The 21192-nt window shown below is 38.1% G+C and overlaps 1 protein-coding gene across 6 annotated transcripts in view; it reads right to left on the minus strand.

Moving 5' to 3' along the window:
• Positions 1 to 21192, minus strand: part of MAST2 (microtubule associated serine/threonine kinase 2) — a 178148-nt gene that overhangs the window by 33059 nt on the left and 123897 nt on the right. For all 6 annotated transcript variants that reach the window (XM_010582445.1, XM_010582442.1, XM_010582441.1 and 3 more), the window contains 4 exons: positions 12550 to 12625; positions 11039 to 11248; positions 4743 to 4844; positions 666 to 798 (listed from right to left, as the gene is read on the minus strand). In XM_010582445.1, the coding sequence (XP_010580747.1) occupies positions 666 to 798; positions 4743 to 4844; positions 11039 to 11248; positions 12550 to 12625 (521 nt within the window). The remainder of the gene's footprint in view (positions 1 to 665; positions 799 to 4742; positions 4845 to 11038; positions 11249 to 12549; positions 12626 to 21192) is intronic.

Here is a 21192-nt window from a genome sequence, read left to right on the forward strand (position 1 = left end):
CTAGCAAAGTGCCAGGCAGAAATATTAACTCACAAATTCCAAAGTTAGGATCTTCTGGGCCTCTGTACTTTTACAGCATATTCATTTTACTATACGCAATTCTGGCACCTAGCAGAAAAGCTGTTGCTGTCTTCTAAAGCATTACCCTCTTCAGTTTCGCTGCTATGCAAGATGTAAAAATACAGTCTCATCCCCACCTAAAAATTCATACTACTCCTGGTTTCTCATGGAAAAATCACAACAAATACACGTTTCCCAGAGAGGACAACAAAGTGGGATGACAGGATACTTTCCAGCCAGGCCACCAGCAGGCAGGCAAATCAGAAAAATAATGGGTAAACTTACTTTTACTGTCCAACAGCACAGAGAAAACAGTTAAATCATAAAGCCATTTTCTAACATTGTTTCAGCTCTAATACAGGGAGACATTATTAACATCATAAGTAAAGAACTGTCACTGTTGATGTGCAATCCTTACCCCAGCAACATTCCTTTGAGATATGGGGCTGGAAAGGGCAGTCTAGAATTTGACAGCAAACAGGAAAATAAGGAAAAATGGCCTAGAAATTAAACCAATAAAATAAAAGCCTCCTTCAGCTACGTAGTGACCAGGAGATCTGGTTATCCTTTCAGCAGGATGGAGAGTACAAAACAAGAGTTCTTACCCTCCAGGGGATCCCTGGTGAGTCCCAGCTGGCTGATAATATAACGAGGAATGTCGCATTTAATTCCTTGCCCTTCCTTGGCATGGCCTTCTGCAGCTTCTAACAAATGGTAGAACTCTTCAGGATCAAACTCCTACAGCAAGGTGGTGAGAGAGACAGAGAGAGGTAAATGATTCAGCTTTACAAGTACAAAAGGTTTCTCTCCATATAGGATATTCCTCAGAAACATCCAAAGTTAATTCTGGGCTCAGCAGTGATGCATAACATTTGCCGTTACAACAAGCAAGTCAATGCATTCCACTTTGCTTTGCAAAAATGACAGACATTTACAGCCTGCTGGATGTCCAAGGGACTTTTTATGAACCAAAACCAGACTGTTGGATAATACGGTCATGGTAACACAAGAATTAGTCTAGACCCACCTCCCAGTTTTGTCACATTGAGATGTGCCAGGGAAAGGTCTGTGATGAGGACTGAGGTGCCACCTTCTGCCACCTCCGTCTGACAGGTGAGTTAAGCAATATAAACCTCATCTGCCTTCAAATGTCACTTCTGATCAAACCATACACCCACCTTATTCTATAACTGTCCTGACCTTAACAATTGCTAATAAATTATTAATAAAACAGCAATTGCAAAATATCAGCAGAGAAGATTTCACTTTCTATATAAGAAATACTGCTGCAGTATTTCTTGTACTATACGGTATAGGATCATCTTATCAATTCAGTCTTGGTGTATGTGATCTCTAAGGCAAGAAAAAGTTATAAGAAGGTGTGATCTCTTTTACTGGACTAACAGACACAGTTGGAAATAAAAGACAAGCTTTTGGCGGCAGGAGCACTCTGCTTAGAAGCAAGTTCACTAGTTAACTTTAACTCTCCCTACAAACCTCATCATTCACCAGCAATGAGCAGCTTTGCCAAGACTGTTCAAAAATTTTCTAGTGAAATGGGAAGATAAAAGGGGAAGAGTTACAGCATACAGCTGTAAGGGCATCAGAAAAGAACTGATGTGAGTGTGGTCAGCAGCATAAGAGAGAAGAGAGCACAGAACTGCAAACAAGAAAAAGAAATTAGAGATTGTGATGATGTAAAGATATTTGAATGGTTAGAGAAACTGAGAAAAGAAGCACTTTTTCTTGATTGCTCTAAGCAACGCTGCTTGGATACATGCAGTCACCAAAGACAGCAACAAAGTTCCTTCCTACTGCTCTGGAAATGGATTTATCAGCTGCCTCGGAACTGGCAGAGAGAAGGACCACAAGGAGAGAGATGGTCAACAGACTGCAGTATAATACAGAGAACAAGGTGAAAGCGAAGGTGGAGTCAAGGAAGGACTCTTCAGGATACAACTGGCGATCTTTTATTGGTGAGTAAAGGACAGGGAAAAAAAAGTCTGGTGACAAAAAATTCAAACATACAAAAAAATTAAGAAATTAAACAAATTCCAGTTCTGTCTTCTTTTTAGTAGATTTATTTAATCATTTGAATACAGAAGAATGATCCCTACTAAGGGGAGGCAGGTGCTATGGAAACATAATCTGAAAAACGAATAAATTACATACTTTTTCCCCAGAGATGGTTTCAGTGATGCACAAAACACATTATTATTTTCTTGAAGCCCCAGAGACTCAGTCCGTAAATAAACAATTCACAGTCTAACAGGTAATACAAAGACTGAAGCCAAATAACTTAAGTTTAAAATACTTAAAGGCCTTCACCCCCATTAAAACAATCACAACCATCACAACCATTGCCTATATGGTCAGTTATTTCATTTACAAGGAAGAAATAAGAATGAACTGTGTTACTAAAATTAACCTTAATATTAAATCTTAGAAAAACTGTTTATAAATTCACAAACAATTGAAGCTAAAGTTTAAATTACAAAAAAGTATGTTAATAAAAATGAAATGTAGTTCTCAAGCTATTTAAATGGTTGACTATCCATTACTATATTTCTTGTTCTTTTATGGGATAAAATGAACATTAATATTTAATTCTTCATGTCAGCAGAATAAAATATTTAGAAAAAATGCTAGAAAGGCAATACAGGTTAAAAAAACAGGGAAGACTTAATATAAAGATCCAAATATTATTTTTATACTTTGAAGTCTAGCCACTTGATTGTCAAGGTTGTCACTACATGCTTTGGAGTTCATTACTTAAATCTCAATGACTTTACTGCTTTCACCTGTTTCCACTCACTTTGCAGAACATCAGGTGCAGAAGATAGTGGAGGAACCTGGAGACCTACTGATTTGCAGCTAAAAGCTGGCTTGAGTTTGGAACAGCTTGAAGGTATAGAGATGGGTTCACAAGACTTACTGAGGTTTCATGTTTTCCTAGATGATGTGTTACTAGTAGAGCATATACAAGCATAAATGACGATAGTGAACGCAGCAAAGACAAACACAATAAGCTTAAATTTATTTCCTTTCTTCATTGCCTTCACTTCCAAAAAAAAAACTTTTTGAAGAAGTGCTGGAAGATAACTGGAGTCATAAAACTAATCTAAATCACAGAAATGGTTTTGAAAGCCAAAGAATTCCCAGTCTGAATAGAGTTGTGCCCAGGATTTTCATTGTAATCTAGTGGAGACTTCTTGCATAAGTAAGCATAGGCAACTATCTTGTTGGTTGTGCAGCCTACTTCATCACTGACAGCGGTCTTCCTTGCACTATAGTGTTCACAGCAAAGCAAGCCATCTGACGGTCATGGAGGAGGAATAAGGGAATCCTCCAAACTCTACTGGTTCTCAGTATTTCTGCAGGTGTTTTTAAAAACTGGTATCATTGGGAAGATTGGACCACTGTTGACTACTTTGTCAAAGAAAGCTCCACAAAACTCGTCTATCTTCTAGTGACTCCAGTGATAAAGGTCACCCATGGACACACTGCCCTCAACGTGCTTCAACTGTTAACTGTACATCTATATCCAGCCACAGATTCCTAATTTAGTCAACTTCTCTAACGTCCCAAACAGATGTAGCTTCCCTGTCATTTTTATGTCCAGAAAGAACCATCAGATTGTGTGCTTTGACACGCCAGGGAATTTCATTCTGTCATTTCCTAAGTTTCCACTGTAGGTTTGTGACACCTTTTCCAGCACTCCAACAATTTTTTGTGACTCTTCCCTACGCTCTCACTAATTTTTCAACATCCTTTTGAAATACGGTCACAGAACTGACTCCTATAACCAACAGCCACCACAACATTGTGTACACCAGAGATCTGATCACCTCTTTCCATGTATTTTCAAGGTTTATATTAACCCTCTTGCCATGGCATCACAGTGAGAATGCAAGTTCAGGCTGCTTCTCCACTTTACCTACAAAGTATTTTTGGAGTTGCAGGACTTCAGGACACAGTGGCCTATTTCATTGGAATGGCCTAAACACTTTTCACCATTTTGTAGAATTAAATAAAAACTACATTCTAATTAGCCAGAGTAAGTTGTTAAAAAAACAATGAGACTTGCTTTTCTGTGTATTCCAATAGCACCAAATAGGATTTCAAACCCAGGCTTACAAGTCTGCTTGGATGTCTCACTGGCCTATCCCTCTGTGTGTTCACAGCTGTAAAACCCGACACCAGATTTCTCTACAATTGCTGGGTCTGCAGTAAGAGTTTGAGTCCAAGAGCCCCAACACCAGTTATATCACGGAAGGGAATTTCCTCCTTAGTGACAGTTCTTTCTTAGCATGGCTCTCTGGGCACTGTATGCACACCATACATTTACAGGCTCTTTACTGTAGCTACTAACAACACAAGGAAAATCAGGTGGCGTCAAGAAGCATGAAATTATGTCAACAGCTACATCTGGCCCCTCAGCCATAAACTTTTTACTAAAATATAATTTAGCTGCTGTTGTAGCTGACAGTCCATTGGAAAGACACTTCTGTGTTAATGCAAAGACACTTAGTACTTCTTTTTTTTTAAATATTGATTTATTTTTCATCAATGTTTTAATGAAAATTTAAAGATTTCTCTTGAAGGCTTCGTGTTCCTTATCTCCTCAAACACACACCAGACTCTTTAGATCACACACGCACTCTCCCAAGGATCGAACTTACCAGGCACTCAAGCAGCCGAGCTGGTCGTGCAATGATAATCATCAGCTTCTTCACAAGTTGGGTAACGAAGGCAACCTCGGAGCTCTCGGATCGCTCGTGGGCCTGTGGAGAGCGGAACATCACCTTATGGTCCTAGCAGTGAACTCTTAATTTTTATATGTCAGATGCTGAACACAGAGTAACCACCAGTTCAGTAACCATAATTCGGCACCAAAGGCATGACTGAGTCAGGGCAGGCAATGATCTCAGCTCATTCAAGGATGCCAAGTTACATATAGCTTTTCCATTACAACTGACGCCTTTTATCATGCAAGAGATATTTCAAAGGCTCTATTTGCATTATATTACCTATCAATTATATTAGATACGATGTGTTTTTATTTTATTTTTAAAAAGGAAAAGAGGAATACTGATTTTTTCAATTTTACCTTCCACACGATACTGACGTCTAGATAATTACTAACAGCCACATATATTTCTAGGCTTTACTTCCAGCTAGAATTTGAACTACTTATGTTCATCATCAGGAAAACTAAACTTTAGTTTCTCTTTATTTAATTTTATAAATCCTGCTCAACAGCTACAGCATTGTATTGTGTGCTATGTAGGATCAAGCAGACAAGCAAAGCAAAGAGCATACAGAAACTTAATTCAGAGAATTTCTTCTTGTCCACTCCCTTTACCAGATTTCAGTATAAATTCAAGGCTTAGTTTCAAGGTGTGTGTGTGTGTGTGTGAGCGTGTCTTTCTGTAACAATAAACACACCAAAGCAATAATTTAAAAAACAAACAAACAAACAAAAACCCCCCAAACCCCCACAAAGACACATTTGAACAAACCCCCCAAACTACTCTTCTTTTGCTCAAGCACACAATGGTTACGTTAAGAGTCCTGAAGCAGAAACAAAATAGAATTTCATTGCAGGGTGATAAAAAGATGGTTCCAATGACATGTAAAAACTCTGAAACAAAGTATAGCTGTTTTTTCCCCAAGGTCTAAAAATTTGGCTTTAGCACAGCCACAAATATAAAGTCCAGAACTTAACCAATGAGCTTATGTTGGCAATAAGCCAGTTGCTTATAGGAATGATGCTTTATCAACAAGGATGCAAGCAGCAATAAACTAAAACGTTCATTTAGCATTGTTCTTTAGCACCATCTAAGAAAAAGACATATATGGGTGAGAAGTCAAATCACACTGGTGATCACCTAAAAGAACAATAAAAACACAAGGAAGCAGAAATTCAGAGCTAGAAACATACAGGCAGCATTTTAAATAAAATATTCCTGATATTTTGCTACCAAACAAAAAAAATTCTAAAAGTTCATTATTTCTCATTTTGACGTAAGTCGGAATAAGAAATGTTGATTGTCTACTTCAGCACTGATAAGCTAGGGCTAGAATTTTAACCTTGAAGAAAACAACGCACCTGCTAGTTCATTATCTAAAAACAATATCAGAGATGCTTCCTGGCTATAGAGCCTTAAAAAGAAGATTATTTTGAAAGCATTGGAATAAGTTGCCTTTTTTTTCCTAACTAAAAGGTATTTTCTAATTATAAAATAGAAAATAATCAAAATGAAGGTGATTAGTATTCACTCTGTGTCCCCTAATGCATTATGCAAACTTCTAAGTTAAAATATGAATTCTAGAAAGAAATTAATGCTTTCATATTTGAAAAGCCATTCCAGATCACCAGGGGTTAGCTGTGTTGAAATGAATAAATAAAACATCAACAACTTTGTATTATTTGAAATATGAGCTATGCAATTGGAAAGTCATTTCCCCCCCCATAAGTTATATTATGCAAAAAATATAATATAATATATAATTCATCATTTTGCATCCATTTATACTGTTAAAGCAAACTTATTCTTTTAAATCAATTCCTTTTGTTTTCTCCCTTTTCCCATCTATGACAATTCAGGCAAAATAATTTAAAACTGTAACTAATTTAATCAGGTGTCTGTTTTGAAAATGAGAAGCTAGACCATGACTGCCAAATGATACAGAAAAGCAAAAGAAAAAAAAAAGGATTACAAAAAATCAAACACAACTTGTAACAGCCACTCAGCCATCATCTCTGCACAGCGCTGCTCTTCCAAGATCCTCAGTAAAACTGTCTCTTCTTGTTTCCTGCTCGTGCAGGACAGCCTGGACATCCCTGCAGACGTTTTGTTTACAATCTGTCCCAAGGACAGCATCTGGAAACCAGAAGGTTATATAGCCAAGCACTGCCTGCCGCTTCCATGTGCCTTGGTACAAGGCGTGCCATTTAATTAGCAGTTCCCAATGACGACACACTTGTCTGAAGGTTGCTGGTGGCATTTCAGGGTTTCCCCCCCTCCACCTCCCAAGGGGAGGAGGGAGAAGCTACAGGGGTTGTGGGTAGAGGCTGACGCCATTCCTACACAGATTGCCAGTGACACGTGTACAGGAGGTAGCAATGGGTAATTTACAAACCGATTCCCTTATCTGAAAGACCCATCCGTCACTAACTGTAGCTACTGGCGCATGAAATTAAAATCACTGTCCTCCCCTGGGGTTCAGCAGGACCAATAACTGGGATATGCAAGTCACAACGCCGTAATTGAGCTAATATACTGATGGAAACCAAAACAATAGACCTGCAATGCCAAGGACCAATAAATTTATGCTCAGGCTCATATCAAGAAAGCAGTCCCAATCAGAATATCCATTTACCAATGTGCAGCATCAGTCACCGCAGTATAACACTAATACTCTCCCCTGTTTCTTTTGTTCCATGCACAGAAACACCTGTAATCCTTTACCTTCCTCACCAATTGGCTACACCTACGCAAAAGCCATTAAACTTTTTTTGGTTAGCTTTACTTCATCAATTCAGCCAAGCAGTAACTGACTAGAACCTTTTTTTTTCCCCAGTAACCTGAGGTCCTATCCCATCCTCTAAGCCCGTCCCATGGTAACAGATAAAGAACTGAACGTCATATATTCTTTCTTATAAGTGCTTTATATTATTTTTCAGTATTTTTACTTGTATGAAGTGTAACATTCAAGTTCACGTTTTCCAAAATAAAGAAAATATCTTAAATTCATTTTTACTTCAGGCTAATTTCAATGATGCAATAAGCAATAGGTTTTTCTGGCTGAAAGACAATATTTCACGCTCCAAACAAGGGAAAAGATCTCATTTGCCATAACTAACGAGATTTGTTGGCATTTTATTACAAAAGCCAGGATCTGAAAACTTTTAAAAGCTTTCTGGTTTGGTATGTTTAAACAGCTCATTATTTACATACCCAATTACTCTGTTTTACAGATACATATTTAGAATATAAAGTAGACATAAACTGCAACATATTAAAAAGAGTTTCCTTTCTATGGTTTGAAATACTGTGCAAGTTTAGTTTGTTACCACATGTCAGAATCAACACCTTAAAAAAGAATTTCAAGACAATCCATTCTTTCGCAGTAAAACTGTATGAAAACCCGTGAGTATTCCTGCAACCTGCTGACCTCCTTATTTACCAACATATCTTCTTCCCAATCTTTCTATGTTATAAAAATATACCATAAAACTATATATCCTACTGCACAGACCATACAACTGCCCAAGTGGAAGAGCTTTTGTGATGACCTTCCAGCTGGTATTATTTATATAGTACGTAACTCTGCGTGATACCTTACAAGCTAAGCAAAGGTAAAGACCCTGCCCTCAAATTTGGAATAATCTAAACTTGACTCCAAAGTTCTCGCATTTCAGGTGAGTCCTCCAAAAGAAACATTATCACCAATTTCTATATATTTAGACTGAAATGTCCCAATTATTTCCTTCTAGAATGCAGTCTGAAAGGCAAAGCACAGACTGACAAGCAAGGGGAAACAAGTACCTTTCAAATACTAAAATATAAAAGAAAAGCCAAGGAACTATGATAGAACAGAAGAAAAAAAAAAAAGACAAAGACGTAGAATCAAGTCTTTGGCATTCCTCTGCTGTCTTTAATTTCTTTGTCCTCTTCCTTCCCAGCCTGTTCTGCCTCCCTTGTCTCTCTAAGCTTTCTCTTTAGTTGTCTCTAGCCCACCTTACTTCCTAAAGTAAATCAATTAAACTTAAGAGCTGACCCTTCTCTCACCCCCGCTCTGCAGAAGATGTTAAGGAGGAAGAGGTCAAAGAAAGCCCTGAATGTCAATTCCTGAACAAGCGCAGAGATGACCACTGTATTTTCTCTAATAATTTAAATGTCACCTTTCCCTGTGCTTAGGAGCAGCAGTACAATGCATGTAGGATCAAGGGGAAAAGGATATTTAAGAAGAGTGGTTTGAGGATTTGTTCTGAGGGAGGGGAGAGGAAAGGAAAAAGCAGATTTATCTGACCCACGCCTTCTCCAAGATCCTGATTAACCTCTTCAGGCCAGAAGACAGGCCTGAAAGTGCAGGCTGGAAATGGCCAGACCCAATTTATTGCTCTCTTAATTCCTTATGGTATGAGAAATCACTGTCCACACACAGAGGAGGGAAGTCTGGGAGTGGGAGAATTTCAAGCTCCAAGTATCTGCTACCAGAAGCAGTAAAACACACTGTAGTCTCCTTGTGCCCCTTGAAATGTAAGCTATTTTGCCGAGCATACACGCCCACTTTTAGTGAAATCTTTTCAACTTCAAAACCATCACCCAGAGAGGCCTGATCCCTTATTTCATAGCTGATGTGTGCAAATACCCTCCTTCCAGACTCTGGAGATACAAGGTGGACCCACTGACGTGCTCACCTGGCTGCAGGAAATGCATCCATCACCCCTTTTCACTGCCAGCCCTGCCCTGCAGACGCAGGACTGCTTGCATGTCTCCGCCAGCCCGCAGCCAGCCGTCACTGGGCCCAGCACCAACGGCTGGGTGATGCTTATCCTGCCCAGGAAGGCTACGTGCAAGTAGCAAGTTTGCACTTGCAAGCTCCAGAAGCGTTTTCCTCTCTTTTAAAGACTACAGGTACTGAACAGTTTCTTTTGACTAGATGCAGTTTCTCCAGCCCTGGATGGTGGCATCAATGGTCAAACTCTTGCACGGCATCCAAAGAACGCCATTTTTACCAGGAAACACATTTTTTACTATTAAATGCATCCACAGTAGTGACTGATATCCCATAGGCAGACAACCATATGGGCCCTCGAAAGATATTCCCTACCTCCCTTGATCTGTCAAAATTATATTCCCCATCCAGGCAGAACACCACAAAACCAAACATGAACATTTTTCTCCCATGCATAACAAATACCGGGGAAATTACAGCCACGCTCATATAAATGGAGTAGCCCAAGATTCCATCTGATACAAGGGAAGATTCTGCAGCTTTCGCAAAGCTTTTTAATACAATAATTGTATATTAATATAACATTTTTATTCATCTGCCATTTCCTGATGTCTGGAAAGAGTGGCAAAGGACACAAACTGGTGCAATTCATGCCAGTGGGTTGGCACACTGATCATATAAACACATCTTCACCAAACAGATTAAAAATCATCACAGAAAATACATTATTTCAGGTGTTCTGTTTGTAGCTGTCTCCGTGATATTTGTTATCTGAGACTGCAATCTTTATAAATCCTGTGTTTTCAGCTTGCTATCTCCTTAAATCAAAGCAAAGGATTAGGAAGACATTCCCAAATGGAGGTCCGGACCCAGCAACTGGTAATAGCACTGACTCTCGCAACAGCTATAGCACAAATTCTAAGAGTTTTAGTTTATTTAATATTATTTTCATTTTAAAGGAAAAGAGCAATTTTTAATGAGTGGTTGAAGCATACTGAGCATGCATTAAAATTGTGCCCCCTTGTGTATTTTCATATGCTTTGAACACCACAAAACACATCGAAGTACTAAAAAACCCGCAACTGGATTAAGTTCAGCTCAAGAAAATCTTTTATGAAAAATTTATAGCAACACTACAAACTATGGTGTTTTCACTCCTCGAAGGCACTATTGTAATTAATAAGTCATTCACAGTCTTGAAGTACATGAAAGAAAAGTTCAGTAATTTCCTTCATCTTGATGAACCCGATTTTCATAAATGGTAAAGACTGCCTTTGACTTATTCATATGCATATTTAACTTCTGTACAAACGAAGTACACAGGTGAAGTGATTTGTTCAAACTCACCCGTGGCAGATCAACAGCAGACTGGAACAACTCAGATCTCCTGACACCCCCACCCACTGCCCTTCCCCTGGAATCCACATTGTCTCTCCTAAAATCAAAGCTCTGGCTTATTGTTTAAAGTTTCAATCAAAATAATATATTCTACTTTCCAGAGAGCACTTACGTCCTGGAGAAGTTTCTCCAAGTTTTCCTGCAGCTCATAAAAGTACCGAGAAGTAATAAGACCTTCACGTGATTTATCTAGGCAATCTCTGGCCAGTTCAATAACTTGATGATGAATGAAACTTAGGACCCCATCTGCTAATTGCAGCACATTCTCTGGAGCATTAGAGGCAATAAACTCAGCCAGCCGTTCTTCCATCTGCGCCGTGGCCTAAAAGTACAGAATAAACAGAAATATTCTTAAATTTTACTATCCCAAAACTTAAACATAAACAAGTAGGGTGCTAAAGTAACATATTCTTAATTCCAAAATGCACAAGGCTTAAAAAATATTCCAAAACGCAATAGCATTTTGCTGAGAATAAAAATAGCATACTATAGGCAAAAGTTATGTTTACATGAGCAAACAACAAAAATTAATTGGAACACACTTTCTGAAAATGCAAATGACCATAAAAATACTCTTGTCCTGAGGCTGTATTCCTCCCTGGGTCTCCAGAGTAAAGACGTAAGATACGAGGCAGTTTTCAGAACTTTTAGGCAAGACCATGGAACCTGAAAATCATTGCCCCAAGCAATAGACACATGGCATTTCTATCACTATAAGCACTGATGGCCTGTCTCCACAGAAACACCTATTTTTGCTATTGGTAGAACAGGAGGGAATGGCCATATCAACAGTTCTGGGATACACGATCTTCTACACTCGTTTCAGTGAGATACTAACTTCCAAAGCTTGATTCTGCAGATTTCAATATTCAGCTTTTTTTAAAAAAACCCACACTTATTTTCACTGCAGATCACTTCAGCACATTTCAGTGTGACTGAATTCAGATTGACTTTTCTGAAAATCCCAGTCTGTCTTCATTGTTTCTCTGGTACCCAGTGGCAAACTTGGTTTTTGCCAAAACCTCCAGTATGATTTGGAATGACTTTAAAAGAAAACTTTGCATTTTCAATATGTAAATGGAAAGCCTACCAAACCCAAAGAAGTTTGGATCAGTACAAAGCAAATTTAATGCAGTTATACAAGGGAATAATGAGAGAATGTTATTCAACATATTTTGAAATTACTGTAAAATAGGTTTTTTAAGTATATATGAAACTAAGCAAAACATCCCTCTTCCAGCCTTAATCTGATTCAGAATTTAAAGAAAAAGACAAGGATTAGTTAAAAATATACAGAGACACTGGCCTCATAAACAACATAAATGGACTGAGCAGCCAGAGCATGGCCCTTCTCCTCATTCCTGTGAGCATTTGTCAAGCCAATAAAAGACATGAGAAATTCAGTAAATATGATGTACATATAGAAACACCCAAAGCTTTTCTATTTCTTCTACTGCAGAATTAGCATGTGAAGCAGAGAAGGCAGCTTCAAACTCTTAGCAAACTGCACTGCTTGGAAATCAGAGGTAAAAGCTGGGCTCCTTCTCCAATGAGCACAACAAATTAATTCTGAGCTTGGTCACAAGTTCATTGAATGCATTATTCAAAAAAGTGATTCCTTACCTTTGGAAACCTTTCTTTGTACACATGATTCATCATTATTATCTCACTGTCAAAGGAAATTGGGGAGCGACCCGGGCTAGAGGAAAAAAAGAAAGTACATTATAATTTACAGATATCACATCAAAACCCTTCAAAACCCAGTGTTGGTCATAATGCTGCCACACTGACTGTAGCCCTTCCAAAGCTTTGACTTCACTTCAGTAATGGGCAGATGCTTAACTTCAGAGAAAATCCTGGCAAGCAATGGCAATCTACAGCCCTCACAGTTAACTCATTTGAAAACTGCTAACACTCCTGTCTTCACATGAACTCAGGCAGAAACTCACCTATTTTCAGTGAATGCAAGCCCTAATATACAAGCATGTAAAAAATCAGTGCATTTGCTGCAGGTACATCTGTTATTTCCCTCGTTCTCTTACTGCCCTCCAAGGCAGTGGTAGCAGCCCTGCCCAGGAAGAAATCACTGTTATCTCTGGAATCTCTAGTGCCAGAAAGAGGCAGAGTAAAAGGAAACAAGGAACTTGAGATGAGTTGCTTTCCTTTGTCTGAAGAATACCACGCTGCAGGAAGGATGCAGGAGCAGTGTTATTCAGCTAAATCTTACATATAAATACCACAAGCAATAGGAACAGAATACTTTTCTGAAAACTGCACTCCCTTGAGGCATATTACACTGCGGATGCATATGCATGTATGCATAGGTTAGCAAGCAACTTCAAGGCACACCAAAAAACAGGACACTAAATTTTGACAAACTGCATTTATATTACTGTTTGGGGTTTTTTTTTTAAAGAAGAGTTGCATTTCATTTCATCACATCTGATGGTATGCAATGCTCTGACTCATTCTGCCACTGAGGACAGCCAGAGTGAGGTAATGCAGATAATCCCTAGCTACAGGATCGCCTACAGCATCGCATTTCTCTCTCTACCTTGTTCTAATGTTCAAGACAAGCAAGGGCTTCAATTATCTGGCATCTTACATGATCATTGTCTTTATGATTTTAAGAGTACTAGATATTGCTAAAAATATTTTTCAGAAAATACAATTTTATCTTGAATGAGTTCAAACATTTTAAACTTTCTTGCGAAGGATGAAATGAATCTCTAAATGGAATAAATGCATTTTAAACTTGGAATGCATTACAGTTACTACCTTGCTGCTAACCTATTTAAAGGAAAACACATTCTTTTGGGAACATATATTTACAATTCAAAGAAAATTTAACTCACTGGCTCACAGAATATAGCAATACCAATCTCTTTTCATGCCTGACGCTGGAATTCCATGAATTACATTGTGTCTTGTTTTTATTAAGGTTTATCCCTCAGCTTGGGAAAATGCACTTCAGATTAAAACTCTCACTGAATCCTTATGTTAAAGGAGAAAAACCGATTTGGATGTTTTGGATACCAAGTAAAAACACATTTTCATCAACTTTTTTTTGAAGAAAATATATCCCTTAGCTTGGTAGATAGCTATTTTTAATCAAGGAAAATTGTCTTTAAAAAGAAACTTACATTTATATTCATATGTAATGTATGACATAATAAAAAGAAGGGTAAGAACATTTAAATTCCAGACTTAGAAGCAAATTCCCCCACACATCCAGCCTGCTATCTTTATCCTTTTTTCTCTAAGACCAAACAATCTGACACAAACACATGACACTTGTTTACTGGCAGTTCATATGGAGCTGAAGAACTTGGTGAAAACATAGGTACTGAAGAATTTATTTTTCTATAATGTATTATTTCTCTGTGTGATTTAAGTGAGGTATAATGACAAGGATATATAAGCCCTTTGGTACTAACTACAGAAACACGGAGGCACATACATACTTCATTTTAACACTAAAGTAGTCCTACTAAAATTTGTGCATGCTTAAGTATTTGCTGTCCTAGGGCTACAATAAAACATGAGGGTTTTTGCCTTTTGCTTTCAAGGCACTTTATTCATATGGATACAGGAAATTAAGATCTATGCAAAAATCATGCTACGTGAGCTGTCCTGCCAGCAGATGTAGTGTTTCCTTAAGAAAAGCCACAATGACATGGGAATTTATTGCGTTTGCTTTTGTTTTTTACGATTCTGAAACAAAGTAATTTCTTTGCACAAAAGTCTACTGATTGGCAAGAAAGTAAACACTTATAATCCCTTAGCTTCCTTGGGCATTGGCAGTTCTGTCTCTCATCTTTGGAAGCTGATTAATGCCACTTCTTACCACCTAAAATGACAGAGCACCCAAAAAATTCCAGATAAAACCTTGGATCAAGATTCAAATTGTCATTCTAAATAAAATTTGCCCAATATAACAGGTCAAATTAAATGTCTAGCTGACTACAGCAAGACTGCAACATAATATACTGCACCATAATTTTTTATGTTGATCCTTAGCCTGGGAAACTACAGAAATAGATGGATAACTAACTAACCAAAGGCTAGCTGCCAGGCACTGCTAGTTACTTTACAGCACCTTTGAGACACAACCAGGTGAAAAAGAAACCAGGACTGGGCAGATAACTGAATGCCACCAAGGGAGAACATAAGGAAATCTAGAAAAAAAGGAGTTTAATACATTTTATTGGCATGACAGCTTTTCAACACATCTATCTAGTACCAAAAATTTCACATACAGAACTAAATCAGTCTAACATTTCAAGACTCACAAAGGAACAGATTATTTTCTGTAAAACGGAGGACACATACCATGCACGTGCATAACATTTTAAGACAAAAAGCAGGCTGCTTCTCTTTTCTTGGTTTAGATAGGCAGGGCAAAGAAATTATTACTGTCAGTGAGTTTTTCATTTCAGCAGAGCAGACATTAGAAGAATAATATCTGTCCCCTTAAGCTTAACAGCAGAATGAAAAACTACTCTCCCTTTTCCCCTTCTTCACCCTCCCTCCACTTTATGAAATGATGTGGTGGTAGACATTCAGTGACATCTATCTCCTGCAAAGGTTTCTAGCCTTCATCTTGTCAAAACTCATGTGTCTTTATTTGATGCTAGAAAGTGAAAATAGCTTATAGACAGCTATTTCAAGGAGTAGCATTTATAGTAATAACTTAAACCTTACAAAATCTAGTTTAACTGTGACTAAATAAAACTGAGATGTTTATGAATACCTAATTTTTCCTTCACTGTGACAGCTGTATTTATTAAGAAAAAGCAGAGAACCTAAAAGCACTGTATTCCCCTCTGCTTTTAGCCTGTACATAAAGGTTTAATTAGGATGTATTTACAGCACATTACCAAAGTCAGTGTCCATAGGAAAATTAAAACCATAGGCCTTAATTTTCTGTCATTTCAACATGTTAGATCCTGCCATTAAGCATATACAAAGACAACTCGTAGGAAATGCCAGTTGCCAAAATAAGGAAATTTAAAACTAGAGGGCTAAAGTTGTATGAAGTAGAAACTAAGTTAAACCTTCTGCTGAAATTGAGGAGAGCACTGGCCTTCCTCTTCCTCCAAGAAATAAAGATATAAATCTTTTTTCTCATACAAATTACATTAACACTAGAAGTGAGTCAGAAAATTTCCCCTGAAAAAAGAGACAATAAAGCAGAACCAAATATGGACAATCTACATCTGTCTATCAAATTTCAGAGCAAATATGACTAAATGCTTCACGCAGCCCACAACAGTTAGACCTTGGGGCCTAATCCTGTTTCTGGACAGGACAATGACCAAAGGAGAACTGATCTCAGTAGAGCAGAACCTATCTGCTAAAGTCTGAATTTATGCAACATGCACAATAATAGTGAAATACAGTTTCCCACAGAATTACAATAATCTATACCATGGAGGAAATAATGTAGAAAATTAAACGCGTAACTTTAGATTGCTTTTCAGCATTCATTCAAGGATCCTTCTTCCTGCATAATCATAACCAAACAGCACAGAAAGTCCACACTGGGCAGTTATTCTAGTGCTGCTAGAAAAAAAGGGAATCCAAGGCAAAGCAGGATATACAGTAATTCTTCTTCTTCTTCTTCTTACAAACGGGCAAGCAGTGAAACAGAACAGTAAAGAGTCTTTCTCACTGAGCACTCTGAAAAGTCATTTCTGAGTTTGTTGCTTCAGTGACGTTTAATCTGTGGACAAATACTATTTGTGATTGGTTTTGTATCGCTGAACTGTTTTCCAGTTCAGCCCTTCTTTATACTAGGAGTGACATTCTTATGAATGTAAGGGGGTTTTTTAAACATTTATAAATAGAAATAATAAATTAATAAATAATAAAAAATATATGTATATATATGAGAGAGCATTAAGGGAAAGGGAATACATTTCAATCACAATCTCTTTGAAAGTAAGGACTAATGAGTCCTTTCTACAGACTTACACAGGGGGTGCAACTACCTCTTTCCAATACCTCAGGATTTTTTATGCATGCCAATGAAGACTGAAACTGCTTTAGACAGAAAACACTAGAAAGTTAAAGTAATGAGCAGTACACAGGGCAAATAAGAATACCCAGTTTTCCTCATAATAGAAAACCACAAAGATGGTGAGTGAAACCAAAAGTTAATAAATGTAAAACCAATCACTTTGAAGAACATTTTAAAATCAGGTTCACAGAACTCACTGTCTTGACAGAGAAAACAGAGACCAACATTATCTGTAATGTAGTTAGAATGTATTTTCATAGGAAATAGATGCCTTACGCTTCAGAATATAAAACTATTATGCTTCTCTGGCAAATTCCTGGCTGCATGAATCCCCACTCTGCAGGGAGCACCACCTGTTCCTCCACAGCTTGCAGCGGACGGCACTTTCTGAAAGCAGCAGCATGAAGCGATGAAACCACCAAGATTACTCAAGTGGTTAAAGCTGACACTTAAGTGCAGTGAGATGAGAAAGCTCCACAACCTGCAGGATCAATCTTTAAAATAAAAATGGACTATGTGGGCCACTGGTGTGGTTTCACAACACCTATTCCTTCTTCCCATCTTGGGTATTTTATTTCAGAAGTCTTTTTTGACAACTGGCATTTTCTAGGAGTTGTCTCTGTATATTCTTAATAGCAGGATCTAGCATGTCAAAAGTCAGGTTGGAGGATTGCATTTGAAATGCACTACACAGCAAAGAGATGAAGGAGCATGTTTGATTAAGGATGATCTCATCTACTTCAACTATATAAAAATTCACTGCTACAATCTTTAACGCTTTTTCCCTAGACAACATTATCCTGAAATACAAAAAGAGATCAAGAAAAATGGGCAGATTGGTGGGCTGAGTGACTGCACAAAGGCAGCTCCTGAAGAAGTCATTATTAGTTAACTCTGCTTTTATCTCTGACTTCGCCACACATTTCCACATGTTAGCAAATGCTAAAGAAAGACAAGGAAAGAGAACAGGGGAAAGATGGAGGGCAGCATCTCTCTAACTTAGAGAGAGTAATGATGCCAAGTTTAGTGCAAGAATTCACACTCTCCATGCATTTTACTCCCAGGAGAAAAGATCTTCTTCAGATAAAGCCCAGGATTGTTCTAAACAAAGTGAATGTAGGCCGGACATCTCTCTGTTGGCCAATTACTTGAAGGATTTGAAGGTTGCATTACAAAAAAAGGAGACCAGTTGAAAGATGGTATTTAGGAACTACTTTGGCAAGTAAGAAAGAAATACTCTCTTCTACTGAAGACACACTGTAAGCACCAAAACAGGTGGGTCACATAGAAATATGTTCTTTCATTTAGCATGTGAGTACTGGATCTATTGGAGATGGATGAGAAAACAGTCTTCCTGGCTTTAGCAACCAGCTTCAAAAGCATGTCACACTTTTGGTTTCCAGCGTTGGTCTCAGGCTACCTCCTTCCACCTGCACAGGAAAGCAGCTGGGAAAGAACCAGTGCCATTTCTTTGGTGTAGAAATTTGGGGGATTTCAAATAAGGCATGATTAGTTAGGCAATGAGTATCTTCAAGCCACCCTGGCAGAATACCTCAAGCAATGGAGGCGGTACCAACTTGTCAGCGTACATCAGCCAACACTACCCTCCACGACTGTACGCTTTGTTACTTTTTTCATCCAGTTTGATCATTAAGACTGCTCTGTATGAACAGAACATTTGCAGCTAAGTACAAGAAAATGGTAATTTCTAGTCAAAGAAGTAGATTTTTCCAAAAGTTACATCTAGGCAATACTCTGTATCTAGGAGCATAAAAGGATCAGCTGATACTTCTAAAAAATCTTGGGTTAGAGACCCTCAAAACCAACAGTCCCAGCATTTGACAGTGACATCTCAAAATACCAGTTCCTCTCTCATAAAAAGAGATGTGAGGCTGCAGTCACAAAGGATGAAAAATGAATACATGTTAAGAATCAGTCATAAATAACAGACCATCTTCTAAATTACAAAGCTGTGACCGCCAATTAAGGAAAACGTCTGATGTATTTTGTTCATCTGCTTTTCATTAGAGCTGATCAAACAACACCATTAAATGCTTATGAAAATATTATATTTTTAGGAAATTCCTGCTTCATTTTCAACACGTTAACTGCTCAGATTTTATTTTTTCATTTCTTAAGTAAGTAAAAATATCCTCCCACCAAGTAAGCTAACTCTGTCATGTGAGCAAATAAATAAGCAAGATGTGCAGTGAATAAGGTCTGGTCTTCACATATTTCAGTACTTGTTTGTTTACAAGGACATGCTACCCTCTGTCAAAGTGGGTATTTACTCTTGCAAACATTGCTCCAATTGGTTGGATTGACATATCAATTTTCCTTTGAGATGCAAGGGCCAGCATGAATGCTTGGTAGTGGCAAGGGTGCTGTAGAGTCACACACCATCACAGTACTAGCAATAAGTAAAATGAAAAACAAATCAGGCACAGTAAGTTTAAAAAATTAAATTACTTCATTCTAAGCTTTGGAATACCAATAAGGCTGGCCATTATCACACTGAAAACCAGAGACAGCTAGAGAAAGCATTCAAGAGGGGAAGAAGATTAATCACATAGTTATATGACACACTGAATTAATCTAGTCTCGTCACAGAGTATAAACCTACTATATGATAACTCTGCTTTTAAATTGGCTCACAGAGGTAAAATTCTCAGCAAGTTGATAATCCGTATTAACAAGGAAAAAAATATAATTAGGCTCTTCATTTTATTGTTCATATCATTCTTGCATTAGCAAGAGTGTCTTATACTTCATTATGCCAACAGTAATATGTCTGTGTTAGAAAGGACAATAATTATTTTAGTGATGTGTTGTCTACCTACAGTAGTTGTCTTATCTATAAAGAATTAGTACTACTACAGACACACTACTCAGCGATCGTCAGCATTAAGAGTGACAGCAAGAGGACTGAAGGAGGACTATGGTTCAAAGAGACTTAGTACAAATCATAAAACTAGCCTTTTACTACATGGCAATTTGTGGAGATCATGGGCTAAGCGTGTTACTACCCACGGTACTTACCTGCTCCTGTAGATTACTGTGTAACTACACTTAGTAGATCCATATGCAATTACCATGCAGCCTGCACTGAAGTTTAGAACATACAAATAATTACAAATAATCATGAAAGGTCAGCTCTCCCATGACACGATACTCACCATAGATTTTTTTTGTTATCTTGGCCTGTTTCACTTCTCCTATTACAAACCTCAGCCTAGATCCTGAGCTGGGCACACTGATTCAGTATTTCCAGCTGGCAGAACTTCTGAATCTTGTCCATTAAATTTAAAGGCAATATCCACCTCTGACACCCTCAGATGAGAAGCAGAAAGGAGACTTCACCTCCCTGTCCCCTGCTTGTATAAATACTTTTTCTTTCATAAGATGCTGCATCTAGACGTACGCATCTCTAGACTTTCATTCACTTGGTCCAGCACTAAAATGCATAGCAAAACTTAAGGCTTTTGCCATGATACAAAATGTTTGTGGATTTATTCCACATAACTGTTAGAGACCTGCAAGAAAAATTGCGCAGAGAGTTGTGGAATCTCCGTCCTTGGACATACTCAAAAGCTGTCTCGACATGGTCCTAGGCAATCTGCTCAAGCAAGGGTTTGGACAAGATGACCTCCAGAGGTCCTTTCCAACCTCAGTCATTTTGTAGTTCTGTGAAAGATGAGATTCTAGTTGCTTCTGTTTTTAAGTATGGAAAAATCAACTGCACAAGGAAATAACCCCTGGATAGCTATCTTTGAACAACCCATTCTCTGAAGCAACAGTAAAAATTATTTAACTGCTAATGCAGGAGAAATATTTTCAGCACTATTACAAAATTGCTCTTGGGTGCAATTCTATTTAAGGTTTTGACATCATCTACTCTAGTGTCCCAGTTTTGGCTGGGATAGAGTTCATTTTCTTCCTAGTAGCTGGTATAGTGCTATGTTTGGGATTCAGTATGAGAAGAATGTTGATAACACACTGATGTTTTCAGTTGTTGTTAAGTCATTTTTATACTAAGTCAAGGATTTTTCAGCTTCTCATGCTCAGCCAGCAAGAAGGCTGGAGGGGCACAAGAAGTTGGGAGGGGACACAGCCAGGGCAGCTGACCCAAACTGGCCAAAGGGGTATTCCAGAAATACCATGTGACATCATGCCCAGTATACAAACTGTGGGAGTGGGGCTGGGGGGTGGATCGCTGCTTGGGAACTAACTGGGTGTCAGTCGGC

The sequence above is a fragment of the Haliaeetus leucocephalus genome, unplaced genomic scaffold (genome assembly GCF_000737465.1).
Source record: "Haliaeetus leucocephalus isolate CR32 unplaced genomic scaffold, Haliaeetus_leucocephalus-4.0 Scaffold848, whole genome shotgun sequence".
Classification (NCBI taxonomy): Eukaryota; Metazoa; Chordata; class Aves; order Accipitriformes; family Accipitridae; genus Haliaeetus; species Haliaeetus leucocephalus.